The sequence below is a fragment of the Falco peregrinus genome, chromosome 4, assembly GCF_023634155.1.
Source record: "Falco peregrinus isolate bFalPer1 chromosome 4, bFalPer1.pri, whole genome shotgun sequence".
Lineage (NCBI taxonomy): Eukaryota > Metazoa > Chordata > Aves > Falconiformes > Falconidae > Falco > Falco peregrinus.
Genome location: NC_073724.1, coordinates 14,742,061 through 14,761,386, shown reverse-complemented (window position 1 = coordinate 14,761,386; position 19,326 = coordinate 14,742,061). Strand labels below are relative to the sequence as shown.

General features: G+C 40.3%; 1 protein-coding gene across 4 annotated transcripts in view; it reads left to right on the top strand.

The window, feature by feature from the left end:
- Positions 1 to 19,326, top strand: part of SAMSN1 (SAM domain, SH3 domain and nuclear localization signals 1) — a 98,464-nt gene that overhangs the window by 58,654 nt on the left and 20,484 nt on the right. For 2 of the 4 annotated variants that reach the window (XM_005229787.3, XM_055801754.1), the window contains exon 1: positions 3,072 to 3,248. The exons of the other annotated variants lie outside the window; for them this stretch is intronic. In XM_005229787.3, the coding sequence (XP_005229844.1) occupies positions 3,192 to 3,248 (57 nt within the window). In that variant the 5' untranslated portion in view covers positions 3,072 to 3,191. Of the gene's footprint in view, positions 1 to 3,071; positions 3,249 to 19,326 lie in introns of those variants that run through there. 4 annotated transcript variants of the gene reach the window in all.

Here is a 19,326-nt window from a genome sequence, read left to right as displayed (position 1 = left end):
TAAAGCACTGGAATGTCCAGGACCATTCATCACGGTCCATTCATTAAAACTGGATAATGATAATAATAAGCTATAAGGTATGTTGCCTTTTATAAATACAATGGCAGTGGGAATCATTCTCATGGGGTCATCTTAATTATTTTTAAGTGGATAGCCTTTTTCCCCATTGGACTTCCCACACAGAAGAGTGACATTGCCTGGGTATTTCAGGATGGAGGAGTCAATCCAAGCCCCATAAAATTAACCTGAAAAACTTCTATTAATTTCACTGGGGCTTGGATCAGGTTCAAAGACCAGAGAGGAAATGGAATATGTTACCTGCAGTTATGTCCAACGGAAAACTATGTAAGAGAATTTTTCTTTTAATTTTGCATAGATATCCATTCCCCTTTGAAAAATTAGCTTCAAATACAGAGGATATAAGCACCCAGCTTATTATTAATCTTTAATTCAAAAGAGGTCCTTTAGAAATGCATCGGTTAACTAAATTAAATGAACTTAATGTTATAGATGTTTGATTTTCTTTGCTTTTTTACTTTTTAAAGCTAGTGTGGGTCAGCCTTCCAAGGGCAAGAACATAATCAGGTCAGCTTTCAAGCTGCTATAATTTTTCTGATATGTGGATGAAGAAAGGAAATAGATATGGGTGGGTACTATATCTCTTGAAATGGCCTCTTTCCTCCTGTTTAACAATAAATATTCTACAGAAAGGAAGCTCATATATTACTCGTCAGATGAGTTCCCATTTTATTAATCATGAAGATTTGAACAGTGGCCTGAGACAGGAAATCACAGTCTAATGATCAGCAGAGTCTGATTTAATCCTCACGCTTGGATCAGATTAAAAAGAAAAAGTATACTACCACATACATCTATGTACATAAATAATCAGGTTTAATTACTATTAAACATGCATACAGCTTTTATAACAACATATGGCCCTACTGAATTACTATGGCTAATTAAGTATCCATGGTCAAACCTTGTTATGGTTAGAAACGTCAATGGACACTTCAGGTGGTGTTATCAGATCTAGAAAAGAAAAATACCTCTCAGAGTTCATCATTGTTATCAATTAATTATTGATTACTAATTATAACAATTATTATGGCTCTGATTGATATGTTATTATTAATAAAATTAATAATGAATTCAACTCTATTCTACATGAGTGTAGTGCTGATTAAAATGTGAAGTGAAACATCTTGGTTAATGGGTTGAGGTTCAACACATAGTCCACTGCAATCCAATAACCTGGAGAACAGTCTTGCATTATACTGAGCAGTATTTCAGCACCTTAACCCCAGTTCCTCCTCCCCTTTTTACCAATTTGGTTCTTAGAGAGTCTGTAAAGGAAAAACTTATTATACCGTTAGCATATAATAATTATTCTCTCATCAGTCAGTCTAAGCCCATTCAGGTGCCCATCCATGGGCATCCAAGGCAGCCTCTAAAACTTTTCTTAAATATTTAAATAGAAGAAGCAAACTGAAATGGTAATTCATATGATGAGCAGTGTCTTATCCCTCCCTGAAGTATTCGTATGACAGAGGAAGAAAAGAGCAATTCAGCCAAAAGACTACTTGCCTATCTAGCATTGTCTCCTCACGCATGCTTTAAAATTCACAAGTGTTTACTGGCAAAGGTAATTCTAAGAAATGAGACCTGTGCATTTGTTACTGGCTTTCAACCATCAATTCTTTTGGGTTTTGGTTTGGATGGTTCCTTGATTTAGCATTCCTTTAAATTTGAGTTCAACCAGATCCAGTATTAAAAATTACATAAAGCAAGAAACTCCGACTGTGCATTGGGTATTTGGATTCACGACAGCTGAATTTTTAGTTGGTGCAAGAGACCTTCACAGTGACTTGCTTTTTTAAAAGAGCTTTTATCTATGACAAAATTATAAGTAAAAGTTTCTTAGAATACATTTTCTCAACAAAAAAATAATTTTGAAATAATATCAAAATTTTGGGGAAAAAAAATTCATACCAAAGTTTTTTCTTGATACTTAATCTTGAAACTTTTTCTTGCAACTTATTTAGAAATACATGTATTTTTTTATTTGTAGTAATGTTAAATTAAAATTTAATTGATGCTCTGTGGATGGACCAAAAGTTCGAGGTTTGAAATTGAGAATTTGCCTCCATCTTTAAGCAAAAAATTGGGAATTTTTCATGGTTTCAGGTTTTGTGGCCTATGTTTCACCACAAGTGAGTCTTACTTAGGATACTTAGGAATTTTGTTTGTTTGACTTTAGAAAATAATATCAAGCAAAATTAAGAAAAAAATCAAAAAAATAATAAAAAAATTAATACATCCACTTTACCCTCTGGACTGGTTTTCAAGAGGGTATAAAGGACCTTTGCCATTCTCCTCTGTCTTTTTGTTGTAAGCCACCTGTTAGACTTGCCTTTTCTCCTTGTGGCTTTGTCACCAAATCAAAGACAACAGAGGACTGAAAAGTGCTGTTTCAGGGCATCCAAATTCTGTGATGAATGGCAAAAATTCATTCCATCATGCAAAAGAAAAAGGTGGCTTTAGAAAACGTCCCTTCTCTACCAAACAGTGACCTTTAATCTCATTGCTTTTATTGCATTCCTGTAGAGCTAGGAGAGAAAGGGAGGTGTTAGGGACCAGCCAGACCATGTACCACAGGTGCACAGTGGTTTGTTTTTTTGCTGGTGGTTGTTTTTTTGTTTTGTTTTTTTTTTTTCTGGACAAATAATCACCCTTGGTCCTCTGAACAGCAGCACACCTTCTTCATATTCGAGTCCCAGCACATGTTGAAATGAAGGGTGCGCTTAGTGCCACAAGGCTGAGTGAGGAAAAATGAGAAAGGAAAAGAGGACAATTTTCTTGAGGTTGTCCAAAGTCTTACTGAGGCCTGACAGTGACACAGAAGGAGGTCAGTTTTAAAGCATTTCTCACTCTGAACTTTATCCTCATTTTCAACAAATCTTCTTAGTGACTCTCTCTTTCTTTCCCGTCACTTCCTCACCCCCTTCTTCACTCCCTCCCTAAAGACTTCAGCTTGCTCACCCATGCCGCAAAGCAGCCGTGTGAGGTCACATCCTGACAGAATAAGGAACTGTGTAACCGATGTATGCATGTGTAGTATGCTTCGTTGTGCTTAGTTTGGTTACAAGGTAGTAGCAGTTACAGTTCATCTGGCTAAGCGTGAATTAAAAATGTTGAAGAGAAAACCATCTAATGTGTCTGATAAGGAGAAAAGTCAAAAGCCAAAGGTAAGAATGTTTAATTTTTATTGCCAATGAATAATAAGAGGAATTCTTAGCAAATTTTAAAAGGAAGACTTCCTTTTAAATCCTAGCTTCAGGGTTTCTTGATGTGTTAGCAAGTGCCTTGGTGCTATAATCTCAGTATATACTCACTTTATAACAGTAATGATCCAATCCAATGAATCATGATTGTGAAGCTGCTATAGCTGTGCTAAAGAGTCCTGGTACTGGGGTTTGTCTATAGTTACATGTTCTGCATCAGCATCTCGCAAAAATCCCCTTTCTCTTTTTTATCTATGATAAACTGATGATGTTCAACAAAAGTTTGAGAATCAGTGAAGAATTAGAAAAGCTTTTAGATTTGTTCCTTATTTAATATATTTGCTTTTGCACCACCATAACCAAAAGAAGAGCGGGACTTGGCAATCAGTGTTTGTCATCTTCACTTTTCTGGGAATGATCATCCTTTCAGCCTGAAAGAAATACTCTGAATAAATTGATAATGTGCTACACTGGACACCTTCCACAAACTGGAATTGCAAGAAAGAAAGTGAGAGTTTTGTAAGATGCATAAGAATGTGTCCTGTGCTAGAAATTTCTTTTCAGTCCCTGGACTGGGTGCAAAATTACCTTTGCAAGTGTATTGGAAGCCTGAAGAGAAATGGCTACTGCTAGACCCCAGTGCCTCAGTATCCATTTCTGCCTCAGTTTATCAGTGCTGACAATTTAACCAAGAGATTAGAGGAGCCTTGTAGTGTATCTCTGCTTTCAGTAACTCAGTGTCTCCAAGTTTACAGACCCATCTTCTCATTGCTTGGGAATACACTTCACTTAGTGACTTCTGTGTCCTAAAAGATTATTGCAGGCACTGTTCCAGCAGGAATGTCTTCTGGTTTTATACAGCACTGGCTTTTGTGTATTGCACTTGCAATTTTAGACTATGACTCATTAACAATTAAAATTAATGTTTTTCCATGGATTTGAAACAATTGTGAACCCATTTTCCCATAGATTTTAATGTTTTTAAAGCATTTCACTGGCTACTATGGTATGCATTTTCTTCTGTTCAATCATCATACTGTTTTTAATGCCAGGGAAGAAGTATAATTAATAGCTAATTACACTATAGGTTAAGCAAGAAATGTCCACGAGAGACTCTGTGGACGGGCTTTGTTTTCCCATCTGTTAAGTGTTTTCAAAAGCCAGTTTTGATCACTCTCTTCTTCCAGAATAAGACATTCCCTAACAACAGTCTGATTTTCATTTTTTGGTTTGGTTTTTTGGTTTTTTTTTTCTATACAGTTAGTTACTCATTCATGAATGCACTCCGTGCTGTTAAAATGCTGGCATTGTGGCTTTTCAAATATATTTGTGTATATCATGGCCATGGATTTGATTCACTGTATGTGTAAAGTAGTGATAAAAAGAGTCTAACCACTTGACTGAGTGTCAAACCTGCTGACTTTGCTGTGCTGACTTTGCCTTAAGGTAAATGTTTACAAAAATGGAAATGTCTTGGTGAAGTGGCTCGTCATGTCTTCTGCCTCTGTATCGTGCTTTGAAACACCACCTACTCCAGTCCCACTTTTGCACAGAATTGTGAAAACTTTCCACAATGAGCATGTTTTTGCTGAGTACACTGTTCATAAAAAAGGCATGGGAGGCCACAGCCTCATGCTGCATGGAATAGAAAACTTTGCTTGTTGTAGCATGTTTTGAAATATGCCCCACGGAAGCAACGCAAATACTTAAGTTGCTTAATACTGCATTGGGTAATAGGGGCGCAGGTCCTTACCTCCCGACAGAAGTTATGGGATTTCACAAGAGACTTCCCTAGATCACTTCCTGGCTGCCGCTGCTCTGCACAGGCAGCGTTTGGTACCTCCTCATACACGCAGGGCAGGATGCTGTTGTCACTGTGCGGTTCCTGGGATACCTCACCTTGCCTTTAGGCAGCTTAGACCCAGTGTCTCCCAGCATCCGCACAGGGCTGACGCAAGACCTGTGGGAGAGCTGTGAGGTCTGGAGTGTTAAGTGAAAATCAGGTTTGCTACCTTAGGCCCTCAAAAAGGACACCAAAAAGATCATTTTAGGTAAATGAATCTTAACCACGGTGACCGGTTATCTTTATCACAATTGTATGAATTTCTGTGCATTAATTCAAGTGTTTCACCAACATTTGCTTTTTAATCCTTTTGGGTTTATCACTTTCTAACATGAAGAATATCAGCATCCAGTTATGTCTTTTGATAAAGATGAAGGAATACCATGCAAACCTGGTAAAACACTTCTTGAGGCAATTCGCTCTCCCTGCCCTCTAGCAGTGGTGGGCAAGTCAATGACCGATGCAGGATCAACACAGATTATCAGTATCTAACTGGCAATTCTCTACCTGCAATGCATTTACTTTATTACTGTGGTGCATAAGGGACTTCTGCAGATGTGTTAGGTGCTACATAAACAAAAAGCAGCATCTTGCAACTCTCAGTGTCTGCTGTGAAAGGGTTGATATTATGCCATGAAATAGTAATATTTCAGTTTTGTTCCATTAGACAGCAGGATTTCTAGAGTGCTGCAGTCATGCTAGTAACTTTGAATATTTGGCAGTTTTTGCTTATGCATGGATTTGTATATAACTACTGAATGCATTGTATGTACACTATATAAATAAGCATTCATTGTTAGGAAAAAACAATCTACATCGTGTCATCCCAGAGAAAATTGGAAGAGAAATGTGAGAGAAATGTTTTTGCAAGAGATACTGGAAGTATTCTGATCTTTTGCCAATGTTTATCATTGTAACTGCACGTACTGCTGTGGAACTGTTGGTACATTTATATATTGTACATCAGCTGAAGACCCAGGTAGCTGAACTAAAAAGGAAAAGTCCAAAGGCTTAAAAATACCCTGCTTGATATTGAAGAAACTCAACCAATTGATGGGCCAAGCTCTCTATTATCAAGCCTATCTAATCTAACCTATCTGTCTGTCCAGGACCTTAAACAACTTTCTATCACAACAGAGCCTCTGCACCTCCCATCAGGACCACCACCAAGAGGCAGCTCTCAGCGCTTCCTTTCCGTCCCCACCTGCCCCCCTTTCTTTTCCATCAGACGTGACATGGCTTGGTTTATATGGTGTAGCTCTTCGGAGCTGCAGTACTATTTGTGAGCAGGTGAGGTCAAACAAACTAGGTCTTACACCTCGCCCTGAGGTTCATGGTCATGCTGGTGGCTGCAGTCAGCCTTAGCGCCACCAGCTCACTGCAGGGAGAACCTGTCTCCTGCATTGCTGGAGTTTTAGTTATGGAGCAGGAAAGTACTATAGTAAGTGGAGGGAATGCTTTTACTAGATGTGTTTCAGCTATGAGTTTCTGCTGTCTGTCACACCACCCCTTAAAGGGCTGGGGAGGAGGAAAGAAGTTGACTTAGAGGATGAAAGAAGGACCCCTAAAATGATCTGGATTTTAGCCTCTTTGGCCCTTATAATGTTACTGACGTCAGTGTATCTGGGGAGTGGCATGAAGCAGATTTAGAAAGATGGTAAGAGAAAAGATTCTGAGAAATTATATAGGAACTAGTCTTCTGTTCTGTAGACACTTCAGGCAGCACCATATCCTGGCACCATACAGATAAAACACTGTTAAAGCATTTAGCAGCCACTCTGCATTCCACTTTGCACTGATGTACACATTTGAACAGGTGCAAACGACAATGGAAGGTGCAAATAATCTGTAAAACATCCCCTTGTCCACTTCACAGGTTGCAAGGTGCTGGCCACAGCCTATTCTCTTCTCTCTCTCTCAAATTCCTACAGACACAGCAAACTTGAGAACTGCTTGATGATTCTTGGCTTTACTTCAAGCTGAAGCAAAGACGACTTTGTGCCATTTTCACTGGCTTGACTGAAGGAAGTCTTGTGTCATTATTCTACATGACAGTTGATCTATGTTTATGCTAAAGGTTTGAGACATTTTTGTTTCCTTATTCTGCTTCCAAATGTACTTGGTGCTTGAAACTCAGCTTACTGCTGGTGTGTAAGACAATTCAGGGTCAATGCCTGTGCATTTTGTTTAGGCAAAAATATGTCCAAGCTTCTAATTAAATCAATATTCACTTGCTTAGGTGATAAACTATTTGTTTTCAGAGTTATGGGAAAATAGTGGCAAATCCAATAGGAGGAAATATTTTAATGTGCAATTTTGTCCCCTAGTACTATTTCATACCAATAATTTTCCTTTTTATAAGCTTTAAATGAAACCCTGCTTCCAATTGCACATTTTTGCCATAGAGTTCAGGCCAGGATTTCCTCTTTTTATATATTCTTCACAGAAGGCCTGATCCTGATTCTGAAAACACTTAAATGAATAAATTAGCTGTGATCCCATTGATTTCAATGGGATTTGTCATCTGGGTAAAGTTTATCGCTTGCCTAAGTGTTTGGAGCCTGTAGCGCAGACAGATGCTATAAGCAAATTTTTTGGTGATGCTTTTTTCTTAGACAGTGGCTTGTGATTCTCCAATGGGGAAAACTTATCAAAGAAAAGTAAATAGAAAATAAATACAGCAAAACTAAACACCAAAAATATTTCAAGACATAATTAGATCTTCTGTAGGACAAGGTCTGCAATGAAGATATTGCTCAGTGTTAATAAATATTAACTAGGATTTATCCTTGAGTAGGGAAAGCTGAGGGTTTTAGTTTTATTTTAAAGGTAAAGACTGGTAGACTTCTGAAAATGGCAAGTTTTATATTCTTTTCTTTCTCCCTGAAATTTTGAGTGTGAATAAATGAGCCACTGCTAATGTCACAGATGCTAATTTTCACAACCAAACCTTGTTTCCATTTGCATTTCATTCTAACAATGATGAGAGGTGATGAGTTGATGATAAGCTGTTTTCACTGTACTGCCCGCTGTGCAAATTTATGCTTATAGGCAAAGATGACACATAGTTCTGTCATTAAAGGTCTTTACTGCATTGTCTCTTGAAGAAAGAACATTTGTCAAAATCCATTTTCACTCTGTAAAATAAGCAGGAATGGATAACATCTGAGAAGTAGTTTTAAGAACCTTGTTTATAGTGGAAATACCTGTGGGCCTTTATCAGGGAGGATTCAGAGAAAGAAAAAATGATACTTGTAATAACCATGTATGTGTAGATGGGGAAAAAAGGGATTGCAGGTGACACTTCAGAAGGTGTGCCCTCTCTCCCTCAGGCTTCATAAAAAACTAGAACAAGGTTAGAGTTAACCTTGGGTTATTTTTCTTGTGAGTGGAAGGCTCTGTAATCATATTATTGCTCGTCTTACCACTGCTAGTATTTTATTTTTTTTCATTTATATTATCATCTTGCTTCTTGATCATCAGCCATTTTTTTTTATTTTCAACAGCAGTTCCATAAAGTTGTTTGTGTCTTAACATCTATGTTAGCATACCTCTTCTAGAGGTCTTGAAATTTGAGGAATTTTATTCCTCAATTACTCACCGGAAAGTAAAGGTCCAGAGTCTTTGCAGCAAAAGAACAGCTGTCCCTCTCCTGCCCCTTTCCAGGAGGCTGGTTAGGGTGTCCAGACTCCACATTTTGATGCTCAGATCAACACACCGGCTCAATGAAGGCTCACACAACTCTTGACTAGCTTTTGTGCCAAAGGAAAAAATGACATCTGTGGCCTGGTTCAGTCCTGGCCTCTTTTGTGTGTTCCCTTGATGACAGCACTTTTCAAATTTTCACCGACTTTGCTCAAAATTAATGCAATTTCTCATTTGTTCCCTGTCTTGGTTTTCCTTCACTAGCCAGGCTTAAGTCCTTAATAACAGAATATTTTAAAACAAGTGAGAGGAAGTCTCCTGAAGGGAATATTTTTACATTAATATTCATTTTGCTTAGAGTGACAAATGCAGTTCAGTTCCTTGTTTTCCTAAGCAAGCAAGAGCACTTCCAGAAGCATGCCTGAGCCACCTTACCCAGCCATTTTTAAAAACCAGACTATCAACCCCATCATTTATAACTGTACTGTCTGCTAAACACTGTAGCACAGCTGCCAAGGTGACATAAGTCAGCATTAGTTGCCTTTTAATTCTTTAACTGGCTTTATAGAGCACTTGACTTACTTCAATATTGTGCTTCTAGGAAACCCAAAATACGCCAAATAAAACATTGTCCGGGATATCTGTCATTGCTGGAAAAAAGCTGTAAGTATGTACAGGCAGGGCAGGCAGAGGATGTGGCCCACAGGTTTCTGTAGGTTTCAACACTCTTCTAGTAATCTGTGTCAGATAATAAACCCAGACTGAGGTAATTGTAAAGCCATCACTAGGCAGCTTGTGTAAGCAGTTTGAGGGTGGCTGCAAACATTTCAACCAGAAGAATCAATTCCTTGATGTGTGGGCAGAAACCCTTAGCAATTCCCACTCCAGAGAAGGAAAGTAAGTCTTCTGGGCCTTGGTACTCACCATATCTCTCAAATTTTGTGTTCTGAAACGTGGCAACAGAGACAGCAGAATTACTTCAGTTGTTAAAAAGTTACACCCTTTTCCACAAATTAGCAATGTCAGTGTTTTTTCTAGACATTTAGCTGCTTGGCACCAGGCTACAGAATATATATGCTCTGAATATTTAGCAAGTCATAAGTCCTTTAAGCCATCCTAATGGAAAATTTTGTTTCATGCATCAGATGAAGGTGTGTGTCACATATGTTGATATTCACAGCAAGATGAATAACCACATATTTTTTTCACAGGTGAAATTTTTCCTGTATACCTGCTCGCTCTTACCTTTCTAGCCTTTACTATCTTATTCCACTTGCAGTACACCCAAGAATATGTTCTTAGTTTTTTTCTCCTTCCAAAACCTGAGGCTGCAACTCCAGCCTAGGGAAAAGTTTGGAGATTTTTAACTGCTTCAGGGAAGCTGCTTCTTTGACATATTATATGCTGTACTGTCACTTTTTCCCCCCATACCTCTTTGGTTTATTCCATGGATACATAGAAAGCTGGATAATGACTTCACCTGTACACAGTCTTCAGGCTGCTTAACTGCTAGTCGTAACATTTACTGGCATCTTTCTGGTAAGCTGAATGTCAATAGCAAAGGGTGTGTTCTTTCTAACCTTCACCCAGCACTGAGGCTGACAAGCTTTCTCTGGGAAGATCTAGTGATCTACTGTTTTGCACCATTATGTGTTCTGGTTTAAGTTTTCATCCCTTTCCTACCCTTTTATCTCTTCATCTCTTTCATCATCTTCACAAGAACAACCAAGTAACCTCACTGCATTTGATGTCCATGGGATGCTGAATGGTTACTTCCTTGAGAACTGTAGGAAGTTGTAAGTTCCTCTCCTTGGTCATGCTGACCTCATTCAGAAGGTATGGCAGGGTTGCTGTTCTTCCAGGTATGTTGAAAGGCAAGTGAGGTATGAGGCTACTGAAATTGTACTTGGCTTAAAGTTTTACTGCAGTGTTTCTCATGGCTTCTTCAGGGAGAAGAGAAGCACTAGAGGAGTGTCGTTCAACCAGAAAACACGGAAAAGCCGTGGTGACCACAGTGCAGACCTCTACCATTGTGTTTGAGGTAGAGACGGAGCTTTGTCACTGGCAGCCTGCAGCTCCAAGACAAAGAAATTGGCTTTCCTTAGCAACAGTATAGCCAAAAGGAGATGTGTGAAGATGAGGTGACAAAGTGGCTGAGACAGCTGGATGAGCTCTTGCAGCTCACCTCTCTGCTGCGTTCACCTGTGCAAAGTGGATGCTGAGCTTTAGCTCTGGTGGATTGCTTTCACTCACCACAGCTGTGCTGGATTTCTCATACTTCTGTCTGCCTGCCTCCTGTTTTAAGATCAGATGTTAAGTTCAAAAACCGTTTTGCAGAGCTGGAAAGGGGACATGGTTCATGAGCAGCTCAGAGCCTGTGTAGAGGGTGCATGAAATGACTGATGATGGTAGAGCGGGCATTCAGGTCTAGTCACAAGTACACAAAGCTCTTCTGATATTTTCTGTTGGGGAGTTTCCATGATTTTCTTCGTGTCACTATAATGGGACTTACATTTGCTTGATTAACGTCTCTTGGTAATTGTGGTAAAATGTTAGAAAACTGTGTGTTTGGGATTTTAGTTAGTATCTGAAGAAAAGGGAAAAGGCAACACATTCCTATCTGTTTGTGAAAGCCTAAAACCTCATGACTAGTACAATCCCCTTCGCTGTGATAGGCCAGATTTGAATAGGATTTGGAGTATGGCCTTGAATTTGGGGTACAAAGAACACCTCAAAGCCCTCACTGCTCTCTCTGCCTTGGTAGCATTATCTCATTGGTGAGTGTCTCTCAACTACACATGGTTTTCATAGAGGTTGTGGGAGCTGGGGAGTGATGAAAAGGTCAGTCTCAGTTTTGTCATGTGTCAGAGTAAAAACACACTTCAGGGATCTGGTACATTTGTTTTTCGTGAGATGAAACTGTAGTTTTCCACTGAGCTGTGATCGCAATAACCCCATACCACAAAGATAACCAGATGGAGAGAGGGGAATTGATATGCCCATGCTAGACTAGGACCATTTGCTGTGCCCGGTACCCACAAAGAGCTGTTGATTGTATTCTTTCCTTTCTGGTATGTGTCCTGAACACAAACAGGATGCTATCTTGTCTTCAGATAACTAGATTTTTTTCCCAGGATTACAGTTATAGAACTTAGGCTACAAAGAAAACCCAGAATGTAACACATCATAACTTCTGCACTACGAAGTATTCTTATGCAGGGCTAAATCACAGGGGCACCCTGAGCTGGAAACCTTCTTTCAGCTTCCATACTGGTCCAAACCCAAAAGCTTACTGAATTTATTTTATGAGTTCAAATTTCCAAGGAACATGTTTTAGATTCCCAGGCATGCGTTGTGCAAGCATGTCCAGGTTTTGGAGCCTGCAAGGCTGCAGTGAAGTGCCACGTGTGCTTTCTTCCCCTGGGCGATAAGGGTAACTTTGGCCTGTGGATGGCAATAAGCCAACATTGGAACTCATCCTTCTGGAAAGGGAAGAGACATGAAGAGGAGAAAATGGTGACACCGGTCATAATTTTAAAGGGGTCAAAAGTTAACTCATTAAATGCGTATAGCATTTTATTTTATTTTTATTTTGTTTTCTGAGATAAAAATAATGTAAATAAATGGACATATAGATTTGATGAAACACTAAAATTCACAGTGACTGATGATAGATACTGCACTGAATTTTGCTTCTCTACTGTACTGTATCTCCATTAAAGCAATTTCAGCTAATCTCACTATGGATTCATTAATCAAGTGTAGTCAGGATGTCTGAAGGGAGATAATGAGGGGGAAAAAACTGGCCTATTGTTTGGATCTTATTCTTCAGCTAGTTACTTTGCTTATCATGTTCTGTGATATTTGTATCCCGATAAATAAGTCCCAGTCACAATTAGTTGTCATAACAGATAACTAACACATCTTTATTTACTTGCAAGTTCAAAATTGTTCCATAAATAGACCAATTAACTTTGTATTCTCTACATCGCATGCATGTACAGTTTGCAGCCTGCAGTGTCAGTTAACAGTGATATGGAAACAAGGTGGACCAGTAGCTTTTTACATTTCCTTCCGTTTAGCCAAATGTGCAAGGAGCCATGGAGACAAAGTCCCTAATCCTATATCTTTTTCTTTAAGCACTAACATCCTAAATGCATAGTACAGTATCAGCAGTCTCTTAGCGCCTTCAAAAATTTCTCCTCTAAAAAGCCTAAGAAAAGATTTGTTCATTTTTTACTCATTTTTTACTCATTTAGGATTACACACTGTATATCTGCACCACATAAAGCTGTCACTATATTACATTAAAAAAAAAAAAAAAGAAAAAAAAAGTTGAGGTTCCAAGAGCCCGGTGGGGTTGGAGACTGCTGAAGATGGGAATGTTTATAAGCTCTGTGATATTAACTGCAGCACTCAACCTCAGGTGACATAAAGCATGCAAAAAAGAACTTTCTGTCAGTTTTATTATTTCTAAAAAGGTTCCCCTTGAAAGAGAAGAGTGACCTTGCTCTGCTGAGCTGACATATGCCACTGAATTAATGGCTAAGCTTTGCTGTAGGGAAGCTTGCAGAAACATTACAACTCCAATGGCTGAGTTTGCTGTGAACATTAATCAGGGGAACCAACATGATGTATCAAACATTCATTTAAAAGTAATAAAAACTCACTCTCTTTCTCCCCCCTCCCCCAAGTTTCTTAGAATTAGCTTATTGTTGGTCATTACCTGTTGTCAAGGATAAGGCTGCAGGATGGCAGTAAAACTTGTGTAAGGGTTTTCTAAAGTTTGCTTACTCTTCAGAAAAACCAAATGAGCTTTTGGGACGGTCAGATTTAACCGTGACTTAGAGGTTATTTTTTCATCTTGTTTCCTCTGGAAGGTCATTCGAAGGAACACCTTCCACTGAAAATGTGCCTCTCCCTAGCACAGAATGCAGAAGCCGCCTTTCATTCTGGGTGACTCCCCGGGAGCAGGACCAGCTCCCACGTCACGCATGGGCAAAGCGTAAGACAGGCAAGGAGGCTCTCGCTGCCATCGAAACAACCGCTGTAAAAGATCTCGCACGGTTGTGGTACAACGGTTGCGTTGCAGAGGCTCTGACCGGAACACTGTCACGCCAGGCAGGAGTGTTCTCTGCCTCTCCCCTGCTGCCCCGCTCCAGGGTGGGCAGGAGACTGCTGCAGTCAGCAGCTGCGGCTGCTTCCCAGGCTTGCTGGAAGGAGCAGGAAAGCCCTTGGGCACGCTGTGTCTCCCTGCGTGAGTCCGCGTGCAGGCTACATATAGCACAAGGAGGCGATGGGGGAGTACGCTGGCTGCCCCACGCCACGTGTGCTGCACAGGCACAGGGCTCCCTTTAAACCTGAGCCCTTGGGGCTACACGCTTCTCAGCTCATCTTTGGGCGTATATATTTTTGTCTTCACTTAAAGCCTGCAAACACACATGTGAGTAATTTCTCTGGCACAAGAAATCCAGCTGAACCCTGCAAGGTCAGGACCTAGATAGCACACAGCATTAATAAAATTGTGCTGTACAAGTAAGCAGGGAAAGGACTTTAATTGAAGCAAGGTGATTCGTTTTTAAAATATGAGAACTCATCTCTGAATTCACCTGGTGTGGAGAGGGGGAAGTTTCAGGAGAGGAAAGATGCTGGTATTTAAGGGATTAAAGATCAAAGCCTGTGATGCTTACGTAGTGTTTAACCAGCTTGCACTCAGAGAATGCTCCCCTTCGCTGCTGTCACAGTTCTTTGGGGGGTGTGTGCATTTCCAGGCCTGTCCCTCGGTGTTTCTGCCCATGTGTAAATGAAGGGTAAAAAAGGATAGCAGGGAGGTAGAAGTGCACATCATGCCAAGTCCTTAACTGTCATTTTCATAGCTGCTCTGAGTTTGTCACACATCCTTAACCTTCTTTTAAAGTCATTTTCTTTTCATGGTTTTGTGTGCCACTGAAAGTCACTTTTAATTAAATGTCATATAAATAATAAAGTCTTAATTACATAATTATTGCAAATACCTGTGTGCACACTCCCAGAATTCGATAGACTGCCAGAAGAGCACTTGGAGTGACTTTTCTCACCGGGAACTGAGAGTGCTCTGCAGCAACTGGGCAGGAACATTGGTTCTCAAAATTCAGGGTCAGTCTGCATTTAAAGAAAGAGGAGTCAGGTCCCTCCCCCCCTGCCCATTTTGCAACACTCGGCTGCAAAAAAACTTTCTTTGTGTTAAGATCGACGTTTCTTAAATTGCTTCCTCATTTAGTTCCTCACAAATGTGTGAAAAAAGCCCCAGCAAAATCAACACAGCATATTTTTTGCCAGAAGAAACTGCCTTTTTGCTCAGGCTTCCTATGCGGCTTGCCTCTTCCTGAGACACTTACAGACCTGCACACCAGCTGGCCTCGCTTAACTGCCCCCCTGCCTTCAGCTGCGCTGGGGCCTGCCCTGCACCAGGTGCCCTTGGAAAGCACTCGAGAGCCAAGTTTCCAGTGGAAACTGGGATACGGGCTGGGTTACTGGAAATGACGTGCTTCATGTCAGCGTTGGTTCAGGCTTGAGAGGCCAGGGCTGGTACCAGAGAGGTACTGATAACAGAGCCGCTCAGCATTTACTTTGGAGGGTGAAGTTTGTTGACCTGGAGGAGTGTTAACTGTGATTAACTCATTATTTTATACAGCTTATCTTTTCCAGCCATTTTCTGTCGTTAAAATTAGGGTGTTTGCTCTGAGGCTCATGGTGGCAGTTTTGTCCAAAGACCACTTTGCTCCCCTCTCTCCCCACCTCCACACAGTTACTGAGTACCAGACCACGGTAACAACCACCCTTTTTATAGAGTCATTTTTAAGCCAGTTAAAAATGCCATTTCAGTAGATTGCCCTATTTGAGTTAGCAAGAACAAGCTGTATCTTTTTTATGGCTTTTGACTGGTGAAGTACAAGGTTTAGGCCATGTTTCGTGTGGGCTATAAAGTTATATTAATAGCTTGGTTAGTGGTCAGAAGTTCTATATGTGTAACTAATGTGTAAATAGGAAAAAATCCCTGAGGTAGAGAGGTCATGATGTCCTGTCTTTTTTGCTTCTCTATTACTCTTTGGAAAGACAGTGAATCTTGTATGCAAATTCTTGTTCTTTATACAGAGGTCAGGAGTTTGTTTTTGTTGCTGGTTTTTCACAGAACATCCCAAAAGCTAAGAATTGGTATCTTGCCTTCTGGGAAAGTAGGAGGCAACTTCTTTGATTATCTATGTAAGAAGATAAGCCAGCAGAGTGGAAACATTCATCCCTACTTTAGCAACTCAACTTCATTCTCAGACTAGTCTCCCCCTTCTGAAAGGACTAGTAGCATCAGAGAACAGAAGAAATGAATCAAATCCTGAGCTCCACTTATCTCCATCAATCAAAGCAGCAAGCACAGACTGTCCTCTTGGGAGATGCTGTGGCTTCTTCCAAGGAGAAAGGGAAGAATACAAGTGCCTGGCAGGCAAGGAAATTGGGCAACATGCTGAGCTCCCTTTTTGTTACTCCCAGTGGCCACATCTGCCCCTATACTGCTTACATGGTCTGGGTAGTCTAAGGATGAATGGAAGCTAAATATGAAAATGCACGGAGGAATTTGAAGAGATTTCCTTGTGCAAGACGGTCAGTACAAAGGCATTGCATCATGCTGGACTTAAAAGCTATTTTGAATAGGACTTGAAGCAAAACATAATGGGCCAGAATTTCTCACAGCAGGGAACCAGATCTCTGAGCACTGTGAATTGTCCAAAGGAAAATATGAGCTGAATATCACCCACAATGATTATTAGTAGGATAGCTGCTGCCAGTTTTGGCTCAAAGGTTGCCTTTAGACACAGAGAAGCTCTGACTAGTTTATCATAAGAACTAACTGACTTCTCCTATGACATGCCCTACAAGGGAAGGATATACATAACAGAAGGACATGAATTGCAGAACCTCTTGTTGTTTTTCTATTTGCATGCCATACCATTTTCTGGGGAAAATGATAGGATATTTACAGACAAACCAGATCACCAACTGCAGACTGTCCAAATAAAAATAAACAGCAATTACATAGCACTTTCCCTTTTGAAATGATAATTTGAAGTTCATGGATTTCAGGGAATTGAAGATATACGAAAAGATTGAAGAAGGATTTAAAATACTGAAAAATATCTTCAATATTTTCTATTATGCTAATTAGGTATACCCAAGGGGAAGGGATGAAAGTTAATGCATTGATTTGTAGAAATTATCTGATCAGTCCTTGTGTAGGAAAATAAAAGAGTTTCTCTCCTGCCCATGCCTCCATTAGATTTTACTGTGCAAATTCATATTTCCTTAACGTATCCACTGGTAGCTCTTGCATGAATCCAGCTAGAAAGATCACTTAACTTTATAGGATGCTGAATCCTGGTATCAAAAGTCAATAGCGTATTTTCTCCTAGTAGCTTTGCATTTCTTTTAAAAGCTTCCCTTCACCTGGAAATAAGGCCTGTCCGTATCTTCACAAAGTAGGTGTTCCCTGACACTAATGCAGTGACTGACACTATTGAAAGTAATAGTCCTCTTCCCTTTGCAGCCCAGAGCTCCTAAATCTGCTTTTCGTTATCAGTATAATGGGGTTGAATACATTTTTAAAAGGTGGTAGCTATTGATTACTTAATGGAAGAAGTTAGTACAGAGAATTGCTGAAGCAGCCCTATTTAGTGCTCTCCAGTGCAACAAGACCATTATCTAGAATAGTGGAAATCATCCTGTAACCCTTATTAATATTTAATAGGGATGAAGCAACATTGAAGTATACTACAAAATAGCCCAAGGCTTCTGCACATGTAGGATATAAGGTTGTTTCAAGGGTCAAAAAAGAATAACTGATTTCCCTGTGCTCAAGCTGTTTATAGGTAAGACGAACAATAAACAACATTTTTCCTCTTGCTCCTTTTAAAGTATTTGCAGCACATCTGCACTTTAATATACAGTTATTCCTACTAAACATCTTGAAGTGATTGAAAGCAACAGAAAGGTCAGTGTATGTATAGAGATCGCTGTGCGAGACTATTTTATACTTTCCCAACATTGCTGTGAATCCCAGCCTCCCTCTTTCTATCTCTACCCCTCCACGCTGCAGGGCACATTTGGCTGGGTTGACAAGCCAGTGAAAGGTGTTAATCCTGTCTAATAGAACCATAATCCTTGGGGCTGTGTTTTTATATCATACTACTGAGCTAACCCCTCATCACAGGCTACTGTTCATCTACTTAATAGCAAAGTTCTTTATGGGAATTTTAGATAAAATTAAAGTGTACAATCCAAATTGTCCTCTTCAATTTCACAAGGTAAAAGCAAACAACCAACAATGTTTAGCCAATGGAGATGTTCTGAGAGGTGACAATCAATTAAGAAGAGAGCTGTGTGATTTCCCCCTCCCCCCCCTCCAGTGAATAGTAAATGTCATTTTACTTGTCCAAAAATATTCACAAATCTGGGTCAGCTTCTTCAAATAACCTTTGGCTGGAAATATTTTTCAGGTTGGATGTGCCCAGAAATGTGGAAAAAAATTATGTGGTGTTGTTGTTGTTGTTGTTGTTGTTGTTGTTATTATTATTATTATTATTAATAATAATAATTATTATTATTTTAAGCTGCAGTGCTTAGAACACGGACCTAAAATGTGGGTACACTTTCCTCTTCCATCTGGCTGTGCTCAGGCATCTCCCACTGCTACATCCACATTACTTTTTTGGGGGAGTTGTGGAACTGGTTAATAAAAAAGTGTGGGAAAACAGGGAAATGAAACAGCAAGGAGCTTTTCAGTTGTGTTCCAAGTGATGCTGATTTTCTGCTTCTCAAATGGAAACTTTAAAACAAAGTATTTTCACATGGTTTCCCGTAGCTTTTCTTTGTCATATTTTCCCCCCTCTGCAAACTAATTTTAGTTTAAAGGTGGCTGCATGTAAGAGATAAAGGAGCTAATATGGATAGTAACCCTGTGATTTGTGAGCAGGGACAGAATAAGATGGGGTTCTTCCTGGATGGAAACCCACAGGGGAGGTACGTGTGTGCTCGGCATAGCTGGTATCATTTTGATAAACTCCTTCCTTAAGATCATGGCTGCAGAGCCTGAATGCCCCCTTGCCACCCCGTGTGGCGTCAGGAGCCTGACACTGTTGCTGATGAGTCCCACAGAGGTGGCTGTGGACAGAGCAGGTATGGGGCTGTACCAGCACTCAGAAATTTGCAAGCGGCTGAAGTCATTGCTTAGGTCTCGGTTCAAACAGGTGTTTGGTTTTCCGGCTTTCTGGAGGACGGCACTCGTGCAGCATCACCAACCCTGGCGCCTGGGTAGGAGACGGGAGGGCAGGCACGGCAAAGGTGCTGCTCCCCGCAGCGCTCGCTGTTTGGGCAGTTCGGCTCCTCTCACCACCACTGAGGGGTTTCACCATCACTGAGCAGGTTGATGCCAGCATTAGCACATCTGCAATGCAAAGGCAGGCAATGGGACCGGCTATTAAACCAGTCTTTTTCTCCTCCTCTTTTGTTGCCCAAAGGATGGTTTAC